The 21868-nt window shown below is 40.4% G+C and overlaps 2 protein-coding genes across 6 annotated transcripts in view; both read right to left on the reverse strand.

Annotated features, from left to right (window-relative positions):
* Positions 1-1784: 1784 nt before the first annotated feature.
* On the reverse strand, positions 1785-4496 carry ngrn (neugrin, neurite outgrowth associated). Its single transcript, XM_060853747.1, has 3 exons — positions 4325-4496; positions 3145-3255; positions 1785-2478 (listed from the first exon to the last, which is right to left on the reverse strand). The coding sequence occupies exons 1-3, from the start codon at positions 4477-4479 to the stop codon at positions 1815-1817; spliced, it is 930 nt and encodes a 309-aa protein (XP_060709730.1). The 5' UTR covers positions 4480-4496; the 3' UTR covers positions 1785-1814.
* Positions 4497-11925: 7429 nt separating this feature from the next.
* ttll6 (tubulin tyrosine ligase-like family, member 6) overlaps positions 11926-21868 on the reverse strand; it is a 58877-nt gene continuing 48934 nt past the window's right edge. For all 5 annotated transcript variants that reach the window (XM_060853579.1, XM_060853578.1, XM_060853582.1 and 2 more), the window contains 3 exons: positions 15497-15872; positions 13121-13379; positions 11926-12366 (listed from right to left, as the gene is read on the reverse strand). In XM_060853579.1, coding sequence (XP_060709562.1) covers positions 12354-12366; positions 13121-13379; positions 15497-15872 — 648 coding nt within the window. In that variant the 3' untranslated portion in view covers positions 11926-12353. The remainder of the gene's footprint in view (positions 12367-13120; positions 13380-15496; positions 15873-21868) is intronic.

Consider the following 21868-nt stretch of genomic DNA (forward strand, 5'->3'; position numbering starts at 1 on the left):
AGTTCCACTTTCTCAGGGAATCCTTCCACGTCCTTACCTGTACTTGAACATGCAGCAAATATTGAAATATTACTACTGCCGGAAAAATAAATTCCTGTCCTTGTGAAGTCTTCCTGGATTTGGAGGGGGCATACTCACTCACGTTCCCTCCTCTCCTTTCACCACAACCTCACACTCCCAGCAAATCATTTAATCCCAGCACACATGCATAGTCTAGCAGGGCATTAGGAGAACGAAGTGCTAGTCTAGATAATGTGCTTGCGTCTCGAGGGGACTGTGTTAAACCTGGCACAACCACTGAGTAAATCCAACTCTTACGCATGGTTTTTAGAATCTTGGCCTCATTTCCAGCTAGAGTCCATGAGGGAATGTTTCCTGTGTTTTTTAGGCATATTCAGGAGTTTAAGCAGTTTCCTGCCCCAGGTCCTGGCACTCGTGGGTCCAGCATCCACATCTTCCTTAATTCAGTCTCAGAACTGGCATCGAGCTGTGTAGGAAAGTGATATCTATGCAATTATTATTTATGAATGTTTACTCTGTATCTAACCCCATGTTATCCCTATCTGGGCCTGTTGGATGGGAACAGTGTAGAGGTAGCTTTATTCTGTATCTAACCCTGTGCTGTCCTGTTGTCCCTGTCCTGGGAATGTTGATTGAGACAGAAAGCAGCTGAAAGTGTGTTGCTGGAAAAACGCAGCAGGTCAGGCAGCATCCAAGGAACAGGAAATTTGACGTTTTGGGCACAAGCCCTTCATCAGGATAAAGCCTCTAGACAGGGGAAGGGTACATAATGGAAAAGGAAGAAACTGGCATTGGTGTTAACCTCTGGACTAACAAAAAAGCCTCAAAAATCTCAGTCTTTTGCTACTATATACAGCATATGGCCACCAGTCTGTTAAATAGCTGAGAATGCTCGACCAGCACAATGCAGAGGGAATGTTACATTGCACCTAACCAAAGAACTGACCAGACACTTTCATTTATTTAAAGTTTGCACACACTTAATCAAACCCAGTGTTTTCTTTTTTTAAAATATAGTGATAAGACTATGTACCAAGTTTAACAAAAAAAAATGAAGTTGTTCCAAATGCCATCAGACAATAGAACCATCACAGAATTCATTTACTCACAGGCGTGTCTCCTGTTACTGTCAGGTCTCTTTCATCATTTGATGCACTTCAACACATTGGTATCCCCACTGCCTCAAAATAAAATTGACCCAAATAATTCAATCTCTGTTCTAGCTGCTCACACTGATCTGTGAAGCAGATATCCAGGCTCCTCTTCCCCAGGATAAACCATGACCCAGCAGAGTGAATCCTCTCCCCACCCACAAACAGCCTATATGCCTTGGCTCATGTCCTGATTGAGCCGAGTTGTGATACTGACTGGTTAAACGTTCAGAGAACGGCTACTTGGGTAAGGGAGGAGGAGCAAATGACAGACGTGAACTTCTATCGAGGCTGAAGTAATCAAAAATTTGTCAACCTTTACTTTAAACATATTCATTGAGGGAGTTTCCTCTGGGGCAGAGAATTGTAAAGATTCATCATCCTTTGAGTTCTCATCTCAATGCTAAATTACATTTCTTTTAGTTTAAAATTGTGCCACTAGTTCTAGACTTCCCAACCAGGGGAAGTGCCTTACTTGCATCTATGCTGTCTGTCTATTTTAAGTAGTTTGTAAAGTTGCAATGAGATCATCTTTCTTTGAAATGTTGACAAATACAGGCCCAGTTTGTCCAGTATCTGTTCAGTAATGCCATCTAATTAACAATGCAAATCTTAGATTCATGAGTGATTTTATTGTACAAATTAATTTTCCTGTTTAGGGTTAGTTAAGGAGTCCACATGACTAACCCTGTACAGAAAGTTGCCTTCCTGGTCATAAAATTCACAACCCTTTTGTACAACCTTAATATGGTTTTCAGACCCACTTGCAATGAACATCTGCAAATCCTCATCAGTCTCTGGAAGACCCAGTAATTGTTCCCCATCAGACGGACTGCTGCTGGTTTCATTGTATTCTTCCCTCTCCACACAATCAACCACCTTTCTTCCAGACCTGACCCCCTTCGTATCAGCACTGCTTTGAGATTGGAGCTTCTTGGAGACACTCTGTTGGACAAGATCCATTCTGCCAGTTTTCCTTCCAGTGGTTTTGTGCATTTTACTATTTAAATCAGATTGTGCAGGGCGGATTACTGTGTCCGAAGAGAGTCTGGGCTGGATAGTGTCATCTGTGATCGGTTTAGATTCGATCACTGCTTTTACATTCAGAGAACTGGCAGTCAGTTGCTTTGTCCTCTGTGGGAGAGTCAGAGTCTGTCCTTTAACATTTGCATCTTGCTTCATCATTCTCTTCAATGAAGGGGTGAACTTGCTTCTCAGCACTCTCAGGACAACATCTTCACTCACTGAAAATCCCTCTGCCAGCTGTGACACACTCCACTCCTCTGGGGACTTTGCTCTCAAAAACCTGAAACATGTTAGAAATAAAATTAATTTAAAAATCAATCTAATCCAGGGACCCAAGAAATTTTCTACCATTCTATCATGGCAGATGGTGGAATTTGAATTCAATAAAGTCTGGAATTAAGAGTCTAATGATGACCATGAAACAATTGTTAATTGTCAGAAAAATCCATCTGGTTCATGAAGTCCTTTGGGTAAAGAAATCTATCATCTTTACCTGGTCTGGCCTATTTGAGAGTCCAGACCTACAGCTATGTGGTTGACTCTTAACTCCCTTCTGGGTAATCAGGGACAGGTAATAAATGCTGGCCTGGCCAAAGATGCCCAATCTTACAAATAAAGATAATCTATAGTTCTGCCATATTGATCACAACCCAAGAAAATGTATGCCCAGCTATTTCAGTCTCACGAGGCATTGTAGCTCAACTGAGCTCATACTCAATGGCTGCGTAAAACTCCGCTGTTTCCTATCATGCTGGCTCAGAACACCGAATCCAACTCAGCCATGTCCACGCTGATGAGGGATTCTGGGCAAGCCCTGCTCATTACAGTAACTAGTAGGGTGTTGTCAGGAAGCCTCTCCACTCTCCTGCTGCTAGTTTCAGTGGAAATTCCAGACTAACAAACATCAGTCACAATCACAGCAAACAGTCCTGACTTTAACTCTTACCTCATCTGCTGCATTGCTTGTGTCGTTAGGGTCCGTGGGGGAGGACCAGAAAGACCCAACTCTGCCTGAATTCTCCGATACTTAATGGCTTTCTGTTTCCGCTTCTCAGCTCTGCATGTGAGAGGTGGAACAGAGCAATAATTTCCAAAACCTACTTCGACAATTCAAAGAGCACCTTTGGTGATTACTAATGTAGCATACAACTGATAACTGAAGTTATTTAAATGTTTGAACATTTTTGTTCTTATGGTTACCACTTATTAAATATATCTTGTTAAACTAACTACTGTAGAAATTTGTTAAGTTAATTCCTGTGATGTGGCACTTAAAGTTAACTAATATGGCAATAGTTAGTATGAGTTTATTAATAATGTAATAGTTAACTAATAATGTAGTAGCCAGTATGAGTTAACGTGGCAGTTACTGAGAGCTAACAAATGCTGTAGTAGTGATGATTTGGAGATGCCAGTGTTGGACTAGGGTGGACAAAGTTAAAAGTCACAACACCAGGTTATAGTCCAACAGGTTTATTTGGCAGCACTAGCTTTCGAAGCATTAGTGCATTACCTGAGTTGAGATGGCACTCATTGTTAAAAGGTATTTTGAAAATGTAATTTTTTTTTATAAGTTCTGGCATTTATGAAAGAACTGAAACTACCATGATCATTATAAAAGATGAAAAACTCAAGCTAAATTCCACGACACTGCAATCCTATCAGTATAAATTCTGTCTTACTCCACAACCACCCGATGAAGTTCGTGTTTCCAATTAAACCTGTTAGACTATAACCTGGTGTTGTGTGACTTTAACTCGATAGTAGTGAGGATGAGCTAATGTGGTTGTTGAGTGAACTAATGCTGCCTTGGTTAGGCAATGTTAATAAGCTGGTAGTTACTGAGTTAACTAGCGCTGCGGTAGTTAGTATAAGTTAATATGGTAGTTATTAACTCCCACTACTATCGAGTTAAAAAATCACACCACCAGGTTATAGTAAAACAGGTTTAATTGGAAGCACTAACTACCACATTAACCCAGACTAACTACTGCATTGACTCATCCTGAGAGTTAACTAACGCGGCGGGAGTTAGTATAAGTTAATATGGTAGTTATTAACTAATGCAGTAGTTAGTCTGGGTTAATGTGGTAGTTACTGAGAGTTAATGAATGAACAGTTTTCACCTGATTATTTCCTCCAACTCCTTCCCCCCGGCCCCGGGCTCCCCGCTGCCTCTGGAGCCCCGCAGGGAGCGGGCGGCCTGGGCCTGGGCCGGGACCCGAACCCGCGCCCGGGGCAGGAGGCAGAGGATCCCCCGAGCCACCACCGAGAGCCACATGAAGCTCCGCCGGATCCGGAAACCACCACAATCCCGTCCGGGCGGAAACGGCAATCGCCGAAGAATCGTTCCGCCTTTCACTTGGCCCCAGTCAGAGAACTGCAGCTGACCCTTGACCCAGTTAATGTGGAGGCATTTCACATTGATAGATATTTATAATCAGACTGTTAAGAGGCGTTCTGACACGCCCTGGAGAAGTGAGGACTTGACTCCACACCTCCTGACTTAGAGACAGGGACACTACCACAAGAGCCCTGCCAATTCATTCATTAATTCATTCATTTGTCTCCATTCTTCCTGCTCTGAAAGTGCTGGTTCTGGAGAGGGACAGAAACTCACCCAAGAACCATCAGTGTCTGTACAATATTGCACCATGTATTCCAACAAAACTCCTTGTCCTGATTATCCAAAGACAAGAGAAAGAGAATTGCATTTATTTGGCATTTACAATTACCACTGGACACCCCAATGCGCCTCAGTTTAATGAACTCCTTTTGAAATGTTGTAGGAAAAGCTATAGCGATTGTATCAATGGGAAGCTCCCTAACGTGAAACAATTGCTGGAGAAACTCAGCAATTCTGTCAGCATCTGGGGAGAGAAGATAGTTAACATTTCATGTCCAGTGACCCTTCTTCAGAAACCCACAATATGATCATGACCAGATAAAGATGCTGATTTGGGATAAATGTAGGACACATCCCTTGCTCTTTTACCTGCACCATGGTATTTTTAAAAATTCATTCTAGGCAGAGCGTTGTGCGGGTAGCTTATCTCACCCAAAACATTTAGGATGACCAGACTTCCCAGTTTGGCCAAACAGTCTCTGCCTAGAAGGTAAAATAAGTAAAACGTGAGAATGACACACATTGGCTGGACCAGTCTTGCATACATCCAGTACAACTGGCATGTTAATTTCTAAACATTACTGTGTAACCTTTTGGGTCATTTTTCCCTCTGGACAGCTTTTTGTCTTGATAATGCTTCTTGATAATTATCGAGAAATTATTCTAATGTTCAATGCAGTTCTGACCCATTCCTTTTTGTGATCTTTGTGAAATTTTGTCCTCTGTTTTGTATGCACCCACCAAATTGCATTGTATGCAGCAAACCTGCGTTCCTTCTTCCCCTCTGCCTACTTGATGTGTCCACGATATTTGCTGCCACCTGTTTGGCACCTACACCTCCTTTGTTGAGTTGCCTTTTAAATGATTTGAGGAATTAGATCACCAACTCTGGCTGGACATATCCTGTGTGTTGTCATGACACAAACTCCAATGAGAATGCCTATTCTCCTGCCTTCTGTAATTGGCCATCAACATGTCATGCATTATGAGTCCCATAGCTTTTCAATGTTTTGACTTTTGAAAATTTGGTCACTTGCTTAGTACTGCAGTGGAATGCCAAACTGGAATTTTGTGATTAAACCTGGGATAAGGTCAGGAGCTTCAACACAAAAACCTAGTGACTTAGTGAGAGCCATGGACAACACCATATCCATGAATATGCAATTCCAGCAGCTTATTATCTTCTTTACTGTCATTTGGTGCTGAAGCCAATCACATCTGTCAGGCCCCTGGTCAGTTAATGTGGCAGAAACTTGTTTCAGGAATGAGAAACTCAGTTATGAGGGCAGATTTAAAAATTGGGGCTGTTCATCTTCGAGAGAAGATTTGATAGAAGGTTTTAAAATCATGAGCGGGTTGGACAGAGTAGACAGGGAGAAGCTGTTGCTGCTCCTTAAAGAGAAAAGAATGAGAGGGCAGAGATTTAAAGGGATGTGCAAAAGAAGCAAGCGTTACGGACGAAAAAATGTTTTCACACAGCAAGTGGTTTGAGTATTGAGCACACTGCCTGGAGATGTAATTAAGTCCAGTTCAATTGAGGCTTTCAAGAGGGCGATGATTGATTATTTCATTCAAAACAGTATTCAGAGATACAGGGAAAGGGCAGCGGATTGGCAGTACGTAATAGAACTGATGCAGGCATAAGGGCCAAATGGCCTCCTCCTGCATTGTACCGATTCTGTGTCTGTCAGAATACCCTCACGCATTGAACCATCTTTTATAAGGTCCCAAATTTCAATGCATTTTGGAACTCTTCATTGTGAATTTTAGGTTCTCAAAGTCTTACTGTAACTTAATATTATACTAGTCTCTGGCTTAATATTATACTAGCTGAAAATGTAACTAACATTACACTGCCATGCTGAGTCTATTCCAATTTGCTGCAGAAAACATTGTTTTGGATGTAATGTTAATGCTTTTGGGTTCAAAAGACCAATTGTACTTTTCAAACAGCAGCAGGGAGTTCTGCAGGGAGTTGTGGCCAGCATTTCTGTCTCAAACTATTATCAAAAAATGTTTAGCCAGCCATTTATCACATTTGTGGCACCTTTTAGCTGCAATGCTTATAAACACAATGACCTTAAATGTCCAAATATTAATTCATCTTAAAATAATTTGAGATATTGATGCTTTGCAAGCATCTTTTATGGTTTCTCCAATACAAACACATAACCTAATGGCCAAACAAAAACCTGCATGGTTTAGTTTAAGGAAAGATTTATATAAGACCTTCCACAAAGGTCTGAAAGCTCTTCACAGCCAATAATTTTGAAGATTGGTCAAACGCAGGTGATGCAATATTCAATTTGCAGATTACATAGATGTTGGAGAGTTAGGGGGCAGCATTAACATCCAGATAATTTATCTTCTTTGCTTGATGGACAATTATTGCCCTGAACAACAGGACAGGAGCAAAGCTTCTTTGAATTGTACTGTGGGATTTCTTACATCCACCTGGGAGGGATCATTCTGCACTTGTCGCATATGATAGCAAATTCTAATGTGCACCTCCCCAACAATGCAGTTGGGATGTTTTTCTCAAGTCTCTGGAAGACTGGCTGACACCATATTATCCATTATTTGTAGACCACTTTTCTTTCTACCTTGTTTCTCAATATAGATGCTGTGGCCCATAGGCTTTTAGGTTTTTGATTACAATCTGTTTGACAACGGGGTATATGACTGAATTGGGCTAAACTTCTCCTCCTACTCCTTTCACGTTGTAAAGTAACAAAGAGAATATTATTCAAGGGCGGACGATATTCCAAATTCCAATAGAACGAAACTCCTCAATATTATATTTTCTGAGCAAGCTGTGTCTGCCAAGACTCCAGAGGCAACCATATATTGACACATGTTAGAACATCAGAGTGACAGACCTTGGAACATTGTACACTTTATCCTTTATTGCGTTCAAAAGTAACCTCAATGGGCAGAAAGTGAATTTTTGTTCCGAAGTGAATGTCTGCTGTGAGAAATCCAAACATTTTTCTCTTCTCATGAGGATGTGTGCATAGGGATGTGTTTGGGTTATTTAGAGAGATAAACATTTGTTCTTTCATATGACCTACTATATATATTAACCAGTTATAGTACCTTCACTAAATAAGTGTTGTTTTGATAATAAACCAATAATTTAATTTTTATAAGATACCTGGTTAGTAGATGTTTTAGTTAAAACCTGACATGGAAAAGGTATTTAATTTAATTAGTCACCTCAATAACTGGGAAAAGTATTTTATCGATGGTGTGACTCATGGAATAGTGGGATAAGAGTGATGGTGCATTCTTCCAGCTTCCGTCATGACACACAAGAATAATTTTATCTTTGCATGATTACAGGTTTCAAACTCAAAAAAAAAGAGAATTAAAGTGCTTTCAGTAATTTATGTGAAGCTTTGCTGCTCAAACTCTTTCCAAAATCTAAAAATTAACTTAACAACGTTACAATGTTCATATGACAATTTCCAATTCCTGGGAACCATGAAATGATTACAGGTAACAGCAAGAAGGGTTTCACCTGCACCACGATGCTGTTGGTCTTGTATAGTTTCAAAGTGGCTCATGAAGAAATCCGTACACACAAAGAATGCAACGTAGATATCAATGACTGCTGGGTCCAGAAAACTGCACCCTATCAGCATCTTTGACATTTTTCTTTAGCAACATACTGCAGTTTGTTTGAGGATTTGGGTTATGAATGTGGTGTCAATTTCGGCATCCAGTAGCTGGAATGAATACTTCAGGTGAGATACAGCATATGGCATGAGGGTAAAATGAAGTGATTTGTTGCAAATTCTACTTTTAGAAGCTTTTTTTAAAAGCAAAATGTCAGAGTTCCCTGTGGAATATGCAGGGAAAGCAATCTTTAAAACTTTAATATAACTGTAGGCATTGAACTAATACTTCCACAGGTTCTGCCCAATGATATGTTTTGAACCTTGCGTCAGTATTGCATCACCTACTGTAACAGGGTAGTTTTCCCCATTTCTGATTGAACACGATCTTGAGTTGCTGTGAGAACATTCTCTCACCAGTCTACGTGGAAACTGGGTCGAAATTACTCATGCAAATTGGGAAATAATAAAAGTAAATAAAAAGCAGGAAAGGCTTTTACCTTTCTCCACATGTTGTGCTTGTTTTCTGTGCGCACTTAGCCATTTAATTATATTTATTTAATTTAATCTGAGTGAAGGGATAAAAACATCAGACCTGGGTTCAAATGTAAGAAAGGGAAGACTGACATTCAGTCAGTCAATTTAGAAAGAACATCATTGCCTCCCCTCGATGAAAGACCTGGAATCACTACAACAGGGGAAGGAGAAACAGAGAATCTCTACAATGTGAAGGCAGGATATTCCTGAGATGCTGCCTGGCCTGCTGTGCTTTGACCAGCAACACATTTGCAGCAGGGTATTAGGCCCACCAAGTTCGCACTGACCCTCCAAAGAGTTTCCCACCCAAACCCACCCATCCTTGTATCCCTGCATTTCCCATGGCTAACCCACCTAGCTGCACATTCCTGGAGACTTTGGGCAATTTACCATGGTCATTCCACATAATCTACACATCATTGGACTATAGGAGGAAACCGGTGCACCTAGAGGAAACCCAGTAGACACGGGGAGAATGTGCGAACTCCACACAGACAGTCACCCAAGGCTGGAATTGAACTTGGCACTCTGAGATAACAGTGCTAACCATTGAGTAGGCTAAGTATGTTCTACAAAACTTGGAGTGGACTGGTGGGAATTGACAGAAACAAGTAGCTGGTCCTCTCCAGTAATGACAAAACACCAGGCAGCTGCCCATATAAACAACAAGGACCATTTGTTCCAAAGAAAGTGTATCTTCACAAGGACAATCCTCATGTTGGACAGGCTGTCAAAGGAAATAGTTCCAGCCTCAACTTTGGAAATCCTGAAGACCCATTTACAGATTATGTCCATTTCAAAGTTTCTCGTCACCAGGATGATCATTTCAGTGGGTCATGCTCAATTTAGCTGGTGCTGCCCACAGAAATGTTGGCAGAAAATAGATATTAGTCTGTGACGCTGCAACTAAAGCAGATAAAAAGAGGTGAAGTGGCCAGATTTTCAATGCAGGGTCAGGAATCCAACACTCTGATGAAATCTGGGCTCTGACCCCATATCCAAGTTGCGTCATTCTCATGGCGCTACTTCTGAAGTGCAAAATGCTTCTTTGGTCAGGAGTTTGGTGCTCAGTAAGTCAGAGGCTGAGGGGTGACATTATAAATCATGAGGACCGTGGATAGGGTAATTAGACAAGGTCTTTTCCCTCGGGTGGGTAGCCCAGAATTAGAGGTCATAGGTTTAGGGTGGGAGGGGAAAAATTTAAAATAGGCCTAATGTTTTTATGCAGAGGGTGGTGTGTATATGGAATGAGCTGCCAGAGGAAGTGGTGGAGGCTGGTACAATTACAACATTGAAAAGGCAACTGGATGGGTATATTAATAGGAAAGGTTTAGCGGGATATGGGTCAAGTGCAGCAAATGGGACTAGATTAGGTTAGGACATTTGGTCAGTATGGATGAGTTGGACCAAAGGAATTGTTTCCATGCTGTACACCGCTATGACTCACAATGGCCTTGAGCTGCTGCAGAAGGTGGGATTACCTCTCGACTATAAGCGATAGAGGGGTTGCCATGTTGCAAACTGCCTCTTGCCTTGCTGATGACAGCAGGCAGCTCCTTTGGGGGAACAGAGCCACAGACGTGATGGGTAGGAGCAGTGCTCATAGTGCTACGGCATAAATTTTAAAACCAATGGTGTGCAGTTTACCATGACCTCATGATGAACCCAACTATTGTGCACAAGACTGTTCAGACTTTCCAGAAAAAGACAGTCACAAACAAAGAAGCTCTTAACGATCTCCTGACAGGGGTATGAACTGGCAGTGACTACATCTCCTGCTCCTTCCCCACCAGCCAATCCTTTGAAAATCTGAAACGGTCCTGGAGCAACCAGGATCCCAAAACAACCTCTAAGGCCTTGATTTTTAATTCCTGCCCACTCCAAGTCCTGGGCACTTTCAGAACCTGGCAAAAGATGTTCCAAAGTTTGAGGCCCAGGAAAGGTAAAGAGTGACAGTAATGGGAAAGACTTTTGGGATAGTTAGTTTTCAGATGCTACAGAATATTTAGGCTGCAAAGAGGAACTCACAACAACAACCTCTATTTATAAAGGACTTTTAATGTAACAAAACTGCACCATGTGGCTTCCCAGAAATATCATAAAGAATCAATGTGCTTTAATCAGAGTTAAAAAAAATCGGAACAGCAGTATCTATAGAAATAGGAAGAGGCTATTCAGCCTGTCAACTTCCACCATTCAGTCAGATCTTTTAGTGGGTGGGTAAATGGAACTGAACTCACATGATCAGCCATGATCTTATCGAATGGCAGAGCAGGCTCAAGGAGCCAGATGATAGATTAGAATGACGCTGGAAAAGCGCAGTAGGTCAGGCAGCATCTGAGGAGCAGGAAAATCGGGCAAAACGTCTTTTTTCCTGCTCCTCGGATGCTGCCTGACCTGCAGTGCTTTTCCAGCACCACATCTCCAGCATCTGCTCTCCTCACTTATACCTCAAGGAGCCAGATGACCTACTCCTGCTCCAAGTTCTTACAGTCTCATCATGGCTGATTGGTATCAGAACTTCATTCCTCAAGAAGGGCTCATGCCCGAAACGTTGATTCTCCTGCTCCTTGGATGCTGCCTGACCTGCTGCGCTTTTCCAGCAACACATTTTCAGCTCTGATCTCCAGCATCTGCAGACCTCACTTTCTCCTCCCATCAGAACTTCATCCACTTGCCTTGGATCTGTTATCCTCAGGGGCAGTCGAAAGCAGTTTTAGCAGGTGTATATCTCACATCAGAATATATTACATTTCATCATTTTAATTATTTTTGGTAAATTTATGCTGGGGCCAACAACTGAGATCAGCCAACTCATCACAGGCAAGAATCAAACTGCAGCCATTGAATGGAACTTTAATGGTATTGCTGTTACATTGATGACAATACAACTTCAGGGACAGAGAAAGGTAAAGTAATTGGATCAATCTAATAGCTTGCTTACAGCTGTGCAAGAGTTTCAGTTATTGGAGGAGAGATATAATTACGTATTACTAAAATAGGCAACCTATATGAAGAAGAAATACTTTAGCAAGACAATGTTAAAAAAACATATCATTTTCATTTATTTGGATAATTAGAAAAGAGTTTATGCATGAACATTCCTCAATCTTTGGCAAACCATCCATCTTCCCTACCCCACTGTAGATTGTACAATGGAACCTGTTCAGACCCAGTTCAGTGTCTCCGGTATCCTGCTGCCAACATGAAATGCGTTTGTCTCTCTTCTCAGTTCATGCTTAGGTTGCTTTTATTTTTCCCCACCTCTTCCCACCCTGGGGAGAAGGAGCTTAAAAGCATAGGCTTCACCAGGTGGTGAAAATGTTCTCCAGCTTGAAGAGTTGGAAGGGGAATCCAGAAATCCGCTCCTCGAAATTAGTTCAGCCGTCTAACAAGGAAGAATTGGTGAAATTTGTTACTAACTGCTCTGTTGAAAGCACTACCTCCAACTGGGCCACAATTCCATGGACGCTAACCCCAGGTGGTCATTCTGCTGTAGCCTGATAATCTTTATGTTCTGCCCTTGAGCATCACTCAATGAACCTTGACTTTGACCTTTCCTTAATTTCTGCTATAAAGATATTTTCTATTTTTACCATAATTGCTTTTCTTTTCCATGATTATTTCAGCTGAATGAACAGTGGCCTTACTTTGACAGTTCCCAATAATTCTCTTCATCCTCATGCATGCTGTAAGTATTAACTTAGAAATAAAATTTTATTAATGTTTGTGTTTGTAGATGACCCAAATATTTGGCATCTTATTCCCATATTCCTCTCTTTGCACAATTTCTTTTATTCCTAAAAAAACCCTCCAATTTACGATCTGTGTAAGACTTAGTTATGGAGTTAACCAATATGCCTGCTACAAAAATTATGCTATTTTCCTAAAGCTATCCTTGTTTTGTAATTTGGAACTCCTTGTCAATTTCCAGACCATTTGGTCCTTCCAAGCTGTATAATGTGATCAGCACTGCCTGGGTGTTCTGACATCAAATATAGGATCACTACCAATATTAAATACATGATAAACCCAACCCCAGTTAAAAGCAGAGAGTTGCAGGACATCCTGCAGCAACTGCCATTTTTAAACCAAAAGGTTTGTAAACAGGCAATAGTCACGTGGAAGAATTTTAGATTTACCTGTTGATATTGGACTGGAATAAGCTCAGTATATTTGCTCGTCTTGTTAAGTGAGCTCGTTGATTGATGGGGGCCCGAGCTGACACCACGGTCAGCCCATGGCTTGGAGGGTTGATGACATTCATCTTCATGTTCCACATATTGGAGGCACTGCCTGTGGTGCTCATTCGGGCTGCACTCATTGGGATCTTGAGGCTGGTTTCACAGTCTGATGGCATGCTCTTGCTTTGGGAACCTTTTGACTCCGTCAGGGAGTTTTCTGTACAGAAACACATTGCAGTCAATGGATTCCGTTCTCACCCTCCCGGCCTATCAATCCCCTTGCCCCTGTTGTACCCTGGCTGCCCTTCAGTGAAAGACTACCAATATGTTTTTTACTTAACTTTTATTTCTAACAGACAGAACAGTAATGTATACAGAATTGGTGTTCTCCAAAAGCATGTCATATTTTCCTCACTGAAGATGATAACATTGGAGAAGGATGTATTTCAGTATCGAGGACACTTTACTGTAAAGATAGGAACATATAAGTAAGTGAGCTAAGTGGATAATATTGAGTTTAAAGTTATTAAGATTGAAACATAACAGATTTAAAACCGGAATTTCACCACATTGATGTGTAGTGTAAGAACTGGGAATTACTACAATATTAAATGGTAACATAATACAATAATGGGCTACATCAAAGCTTGTTTCTAACAAAGCTATGGCCTGGAGAAGGCAATGATAGGAAATAAAAGTATGATGTGAAAAGCCATGATTTATCCTTCCTGGTTTGCAATCAGGTCAAATAACTGATTGGCCAAAAAATATCAGATGATGTGCCCAAAAGAAAACAGATCAGAAAGAAAATGGTGCATGAAAGTTGCAGCATTTTCACTCAGCCAGAAAGGCATTTAACTGATAACAGCATCCAGTGTGTAAATGTAAATTGAGAAGCCATTTTCACAGCTCCTTATTAAATCTGCACAGGTCAGCTTACAATGAGAGGCTGATGTGCACTACGTTCAATGAGTCTTTAAAATCAATGTTGTAATTGCAACAGATGAAGTGAATCCACAGATATGCTAGAGACTTCAGCTTTTAGAATCTGTTAAAAGGGTGAAAAACAGCCAACATCTAGTACCTTGCTAAAATGTCCTTCCTTTGTGCATGTCTAGGCAGCAAGTATTGGCAACAAAGTCTGCCCTTGTTCTGGTTTAATGACTAAACACTTGCACTTGTCAACAGGGGTCACTAGAATGACATCTGGAGCAGGATGTTTCCTTTCATAATCCAATTCCCTTTCCAGGGGAAAAAGTGAAGATCTTTGGACTTATTTTCTTGGAGAGGTGATCTGATAGAAGTTGTCAAAATCATGAGGAGTCTGGACAGAGTGGATAGGGAGAAACTGTTCCCTCTCATAAAAGGATTAAGAACTAGAGGGTATGGTTTTAAAATGTTTTACAAAAGAGGCAAATGTAAGGTAAGAAAAAATGATTTCATGCAGCAAGTAATTTAATGCACTGCCCTGATGTCTGGTGGAGGCAGGTTCAGGTCAGGCATTCAAGGGGCATTGGATGATTATTTAAATAGAAACAATGTGCAGTGTTATGGGGAAAGGCAGAAGATTGTCACTAAGTTAAAATGCTTAGTGGACAACCAATGCATACCCAAACGGCCCGCTTCTGCACCATAAAATTCTGTGATTTTAACACCCCAGCTGGGATTACCACAGACAGGAACTGTCTGACCTTCATAATTTAATTGCTATTTATAGACAGAAATTAGGAAGAGTGTGCACCACAGCAAACTTGGGGCTTAGAATGAAGTTAAGAAGTATTGGCAGTAGTAGTATTGTATACTATTCATTTACCTGTTTCATGTTCAATATTTGTTCTCTAGCAGCTGAGCTGTGATCTGACAATGTAATGAATTTCGCTAAGCCAGAGGTCAATGGAAAGGGCTCTCTCTTTGAACGCTTACCTATTTATTGGGTGGAAAGAGGCACATCAGGGCCACTTATAACAGCAGCTTCTTGCACTGAATCCAAGGACCATATTCAAAAATATAACACAGTTACAGGGTAGTGATTGAGAGCATGCTGCACCATTAGTGATTTCTGGCTAACAGGGCAACACTCCACATTCCCACCAGCACTACCGCTAAAAACAGCTAACTCAATGCTGACACAGATTGTACCCAGGGACCTGGTAAGGATGACTGTAACTTACATCACACAGTGTATTCTCTCACCAAGATACTGCCTGGGGATGTTGAAACAAAAGTGCACTTTGCATATAACCTAGTCTGAAACAGATAACACAATTGCACACTTAACACTCCACACACACATAGAAACAAAGACACATTGAGAATAACAGATCATTTTCTTACCGGCGTTTAGTTTGGCACTTGGTGAACGAGGATAAGTCATTCGTAACTCTGAAGATCCTGTACTTCTTGACGTGACAACGGTTTCAAATGACATTTGTATAGGGTTTCCTGCCGTCCATGTCAGACCCCTGCGGATGGGATAGCGATGGTTAAAGCGCTGAAGGGGGAGTCCAATTCCCAGACTGGGATTTCCCTTTTGACCAACGTGAACTGGAGCCTGGCCTCTAGGAGTCAGCAGTGTGGACCAGTTAATGGTAGATGGGTTGAGGATCCCCAGCTCGGACGCAGTATTCCTTTCGAAAGAGGATAAGGGACCAATGTATGTCAATCCTTCCATCTCCTGGAAGGGTCTATATGAGGTTTGGTAAACCAGTGACTAGAAAGTTAAAGAAATACAGAAGATGAGTGATGACAAGACACAAACACAAGCTAGAAGAACCTTAAGCTAAACCTAGGCTGTCCGTATATATCCTGGTTATATGTACACACCTAAGCTTTAATCATGTTTTCTTGTCTGATTGCCTCACCATGAGAGTGCTAACTCAGACTGATATACAGTTCAAGATATACTTGCTGAGACAGATAGACTGCATATGGGGAGAATGGAGACCACTGGGATAGAGCAGGAAAGTAAGGTTGGTGTAGAAAATCAGCTGTGATTTTTATTGAATGGTGGAAGAAGCTTGAGGGGCAGCTTTCATTCCTATTTAATATGGTCTTGTGACTCACCACTAATTTATCCAAGTCACTGTAACAGTGAGAATCACACGTTTATTTAAGCACCGAAGGGGCCAAGGTACATCCGATCATATGGTCTGATAATATGTGAGACACAGGAATTGTGACGAATTCGATACATTTTTCAAACACCTGCACCGGCCTAATGAGACAAATGGCCTTCTTCTGTCCTGTAAGGTTCTATTCTATATTAAAATGTACAGATAGCTGCTCAAACAGGAAATTCAGGCACCAGGCAGTGTGGGATTTTTGCTGGTCAGTCTCCTGCCTGAGCCTTGGTTGTTCCAGTCTGCAGCTGCACCCATTTTCAGCTTACAATCACAGAAACATTACAGCACAGTAGGCCATTTAGTCCATCTAAACCTGATGTTTCTACGCGAAAGGGATAGGAGTGGACAATATAGCTGCTCGAGTCTGTTCCATCATTCAAAAAGATCATTTCTGATTGTCTACATCAACCCACCTTCCAGACTTCTCTCATTAACTCTAAATTTCCTTTGTGCCCAAACTATCCATTCCAACAGGAACATATTGAATTATATATTCTTACACTTTTATGGTCATGGTCCATTTGAAACACCTGAGAATCCTTGGGTAGATCCATGCCACCAATCCTTCTTATTGGTATTGCTCTGAGTTACTGACACAAGAAGATTTGGCAGAAGGTAGGTCCAACATTGAAAATAGTAATGATAGCAAGTTACATTACAGCTAAAATACATGATGGTCTATTGTGAGATACCATACGCAACTTAAAAACAAGCACATAATATAGTTAGCATATTGCAACACTTGGACACACATTAATAAGTCATTAGAAAACTGGTTAGTTCCTCCTAGGAACAGTCTTTTATTTCCTTAAAAGCAGAGTTTATCTCACGATATCGATTCACCCTTTCAGGTACTAACTGCCTAATATTATAACTCTCCCAAGCTCTTTTTTTGCTTCATAAAATTCTTTATGCGACTGTTTCAAATAAGTAGGTTTACCACTACCTCATCTCCTCCCTAAATCTGTGACTTTATAAATGACTGGTGACTTGTTTGGTTTGAAAGTCTGCTGTTTGAGGATGAATAATTCATAGAAATACTAATGAGTTGCTCAATTAAAACCTTTGCAGATGACATCCTCTGACACTGATGCCACTGTGGAAGATTTCTTTGGAGGATCTTTAGTTTGAGTCATGCCAGAGAAGACAGTTGTGATTGTGAAAGCAGTATTCTTCTCCATTTGACATAAAAATGTGCTCTCGCCATTGTTTATTTTATTCTTGTACTTATGGTTTTGGCTAACAACGTTATTTTACCAGATTCAATCAAAGAGAGTAGAAATGACTGTGTTGCTTTGGTACTGGTTCTTCAAAACAAGATTGGTTAAATGAAGATCCATGACAAACTTTGGCGAGTCTGGTGTCAGGGATATCCAACATTACATTGTGAAGATTTATTCCATGGTTGGAAGATGACTGGATAATTCCTCCAAACCTGAGCAGTCAATAACATCTTCTGATCTCTCAATCATGAAGAGTTGTCCTACATCAAAGTAATTAATCTCAAGACGTGCCCACTTTATCTTGGGATTGGTGAACACTCTTCTGAGCTCTATGGAGTCCTCCTCCTGGTGAGCGGAGTTATGTTTATCACTGGTATTTGGTTTCTGAGCTAGTTGAGGTTTCAAGAAAGCATTACTGCTTAGAAGTGAGAAGTGTTGTTTTCTAATACTGGTTTCGGTATTTTCAGAGCACTCTCAGCACTCCTTTGATTTTGAGCATTGCTCTGTCTGCATTTTACAGTTCTCTGTCAGTTGGTGATAATTTAATTCTCTTCAACCAAAAGATTTTTTTTTCAGATACTATAGTAGTATTTGCTCTTATGTTCAGATGAAATTTGTTGGATGACCATTAACCAAATTATTTCTATTATGGCTGGTTCAAATGAATCACTTATCACTCCCAGGAAAGGTTGATTGATATTTTCCAAAGATGGAATATCATAAAATGTTTTCTGATATCAAAATGTCTTAGTTTGCTGGGTTTTCTTCCAAAGATACTTGTTGCAAAAGAGTTAAACACCTGTAAAAAAGCATTTTAAATTTTTTTTTACTTTTGCACATCCTCTGGAAATGTCCCATTTTCTTACAAAAGTTGCAATGGCATGTTCAAGCAGGATGTTGTTTCTGCTTATGTAGTTTTTTTTATATCTCCCACCTGGAACAATAACCAAGCATCAAAGGATTCAAAGATGTTTGATATTGGACCACTTCCTTTTGGCTGTATTCTTCTATTAAATCTTTCCATCTCCATCATACATTGGGTACTGATGTAAATTAAGTTTTAAATGTTGTTACAATATTATCAAAGTTACCTTCTCTTACATTCTAACATTTTAAGGCATGAGCTGCTACTGAACCTACAGAATGAGCAAATGTGTTCACTTGTTAAAATGTTAAGATCATTAAAAGCTTTCAAATGGAGGAATACTTTTTTAAAGTATCTTGGCCCAGAATATTTTTCTCAAATGTAAGAATGTTCATCATTCCTCTAAATTGCTTTGGGTGCTTGATATCAACCACCGTCTCACAGGTTTAATATTCAGATCTTCTCCCTTGTAGTTCATAAACGGCTCTCTGTAGTTTACATGAGCTTTTCCAGTTGGAGTCGTTATTTCTGGCTATTTTGATCTTCTGTCAGCAGATTTAATAGTGCTATCAGTGCTGCTGTTTTTAAAAGCTGGCAGCTAGATTCACAGAAACTGATGGGCCCCATGTGGTTTGGAACTGCTAAATATTTAATGACACCTTTACAGTTTTCTGACTGGATTTTATTCTTCTTCCATCTCCTCAGATGGCTTTTTTGGAACTGAAGATTTCCTCAGGCCAGCATTATCTGACAAAACTGCACCGCTGTTCACCATCATGTATTGTCACAAATGTGTCCTCCTGAATCATCTGAAATACTTTGTGTCAATTCACTGTCACCAATCTTTCTTAGTCTAAGTTACTGATACTGTGTAGGGAGGATGCCCACACACAGTTTTGAGCAGAAATTAGGCTCCAATCTTTAAAAACAGCAAAAAATGTATTTCTTGGAACTTAGTGGCAAGTTACATTGCATCTAAGAAACATAATGGTGTCTTATGAGACACCATATTCAGCTTAAGAATAAATACATATTAAGCCAGTTACTGTAACCTAATGCTAGAACAACCAATACTGCAACACTTGACCATACGTTAGCAATCCATTAGAAAACTGGCAGGTTTGACCCAGGAACAGTCCTTTATACTTTGACTGGCAGAACTTATCTCATGATGTCCACTAACCATTGACTGCATTGTATAAGGCAGGACCCTCATGGTAAAGGAAATCAGTCAAACGAAAGCAAGCATTGCTAACATGTTTAAGCATAGCTAGGATATATACAAGTGGTTGTGGTTTTATTTGGTAATCCTGCCAATATTTTCCCTTCAGATGCTTATCTAACTTACTCTTCAAAGTCATGATTAAATCTGCCTTCACCTCACACTTGGGCATGTATTCCAGATCTCACTGTGCAAAGAGGTTTTTCCTTATATTGCCTTTGGTTCTTCAATATTTATTAGGGGTTTACAAGATCATGAGGGAGCTGGACAGAGCAGTTGGAGAAACTGTTCCTACCCATACAATGATCATAAAACAGTCATGACAGATTCAAAGTGATTTGCAAAAACCTTTTCACACAATGAGTGATTCAAGTCTGTCATGCATTTCCTGATAATGTGGGAGTGGCAGGTGTAATCGAGGTATGATTTAAATAGAAATAATGTGCAGGGAACTGGGAAAAGGCATGGAAAAAACTGTTCTGAGGAAATGTCACCGGACGAGAAATGTTAATTCTGATTTCTCTTCACAGATGCTGCCAGATCTGCTGAACTTTTCCAGCAACTTTTGTTTATGTTTCTGATGTACAGCATCCACAGTTCTTTCAGTTTTTAGTTAGCAACAGCACATTGACTAATTTCAGAGAAAAATTCAGATACATCCACAGGAGTTCTTTTTATTATCCACCATGAGTTTGACAGAAGATCTATGGGAACATACATCATCCCACCCACATTGAGGAGTGTTTCTGAAATTATGACGGGTGATCGGGACAGTTTCTGCAGAGATTTAGCCCATGTCCCTCCAATACAAACTGTCCATTCAGAAAATCAATCCAATTTAGGTTGACCATGAAGGGAAAAGCTAAATCATCAGAATAAGCACTTCTTAAACAAATAAGTTTTTTTTTTCTGAAGTATGCTTATATGTGTAGTTAAACGCAGTGCACACAGCAAAATCCCACAAAGAGCAATTGAGATAAATCACCAGATAGTCTGTCTTGATTAACTTTAATGTTAAAAGACAGACCAAATTTATTTTCAGTTCATGTTCTTCTGCAGCATTTCCTCCAACGTTTCTCAGAATGTGTTGCATCGTGCAGGATGATAGTTCCACAGACACTAGTTGCCCTGCAAATCTCTCCAAAGTGAGCATAGCAACCATATGAAACTAGACCAGACTGAACATCATAGCCAAGTTCAACTCACCTCAAGGTCGCATACTTTGCACAGTGATGTGGATAAAATTAGCCTTGGTTTTAAGCTAACCAACAGGTGTGACAAGGGGCCTGCAGCATTGCCCCTACCATAAGCAAACTCAACATAGATTGGGGATTGCTATTTGGTCTAGCTGAGTATCATGCTGGCTCTGGTGCATCAAACCTCAAAAGAGCAATGGTTATAAATAGAGATAAAATTATTATGGGCATGGATAGGATTAACTGGAGGAAACAATGACCATAGGCATAGATTTAAGGTAAAGAGCAGGAGATTTCAAGGGACTGTAAAGAAAAATGTTTTCACCCAGCAGAGGGTGGTGGGATCTGGAACTCACTGTCTGTAAAGGTATTGGTAGAGCTAGGTATTCTTATAAATTAGAGAATTATTTAGATGTCCACTTGCCATGCCAAGGCATACAAGGCTATGGTCAAATGCTGGAAAATAGGGTTAGAATAATTAGGTGCTTGTTTTTCACTCACCAGCTCAAAAGAAATGCCCTAACATTTGAAACGGAGATGCAAAGTAATTTATTTTGTCAGAGGATAGTGAATATCTGGAATTCTGTACCCCAGAGATGTGAAGGGTAGGTCACTGAAAGTAAAGAGCTGGGTAGACAGAAGTTTGAGATAAGTGCTATGAGGAGGTGAAATGAAAGATGAGTTAAGACTTGGGAACAAACAGCTAGAACCTTATAGAATGGCACAGCAGGCTAGAGGGGGATGAATGTCTTACTCCTGCTCCCAATTCTTATATTCTAATGTACTTATGTTCTCTGTGATTCCCGAGGCAGACAGTTTAAATGTTTTGTGTGCCTATAATCTAGATTTAATTGAGTTATGCAGTATAGAAAGAGGCCATTCTGTCTATTAGTATGCCAGCCCTTTGAAAGAGCTAGCCAAATAACTGCATAGTTAATATGACAAGTAATTAAGATTAGAAGTGAAACTGACAATGACTATTAACTGATATCTAGATCTACAAAGCCTTTAGGAGAATTTATGTGGTGCAGTAGTAATGTCCCTTTCTCTGGACTACAAGGCCTGGGTTCAAATCCCA

The sequence above is a fragment of the Hemiscyllium ocellatum genome, chromosome 42 (genome assembly GCF_020745735.1).
Source record: "Hemiscyllium ocellatum isolate sHemOce1 chromosome 42, sHemOce1.pat.X.cur, whole genome shotgun sequence".
Taxonomy (NCBI): Eukaryota; Metazoa; Chordata; class Chondrichthyes; order Orectolobiformes; family Hemiscylliidae; genus Hemiscyllium; species Hemiscyllium ocellatum.

What these genes read in the sequence shown, in the direction of transcription:
- ngrn (XM_060853747.1), bottom strand. Translation starts at nt 4,479, where the DNA reads ATGTGGCTCTCGGTGGTGGCTCGGGGGATCCTCTGCCTCCTGCCCCGG. An exon ending in GAGTTGGAGGAAATAATCAG is followed by an intron (nt 3,256 to 4,324) that starts GTGAAAACTGTT and finishes TCTCACATGCAG; the next exon opens with AGCTGAGAAGCGGAAACAGA. An exon ending in CAAGCAATGCAGCAGATGAG is followed by an intron (nt 2,479 to 3,144) that starts GTAAGAGTTAAA and finishes AACATGTTTCAG; the next exon opens with GTTTTTGAGAGCAAAGTCCC.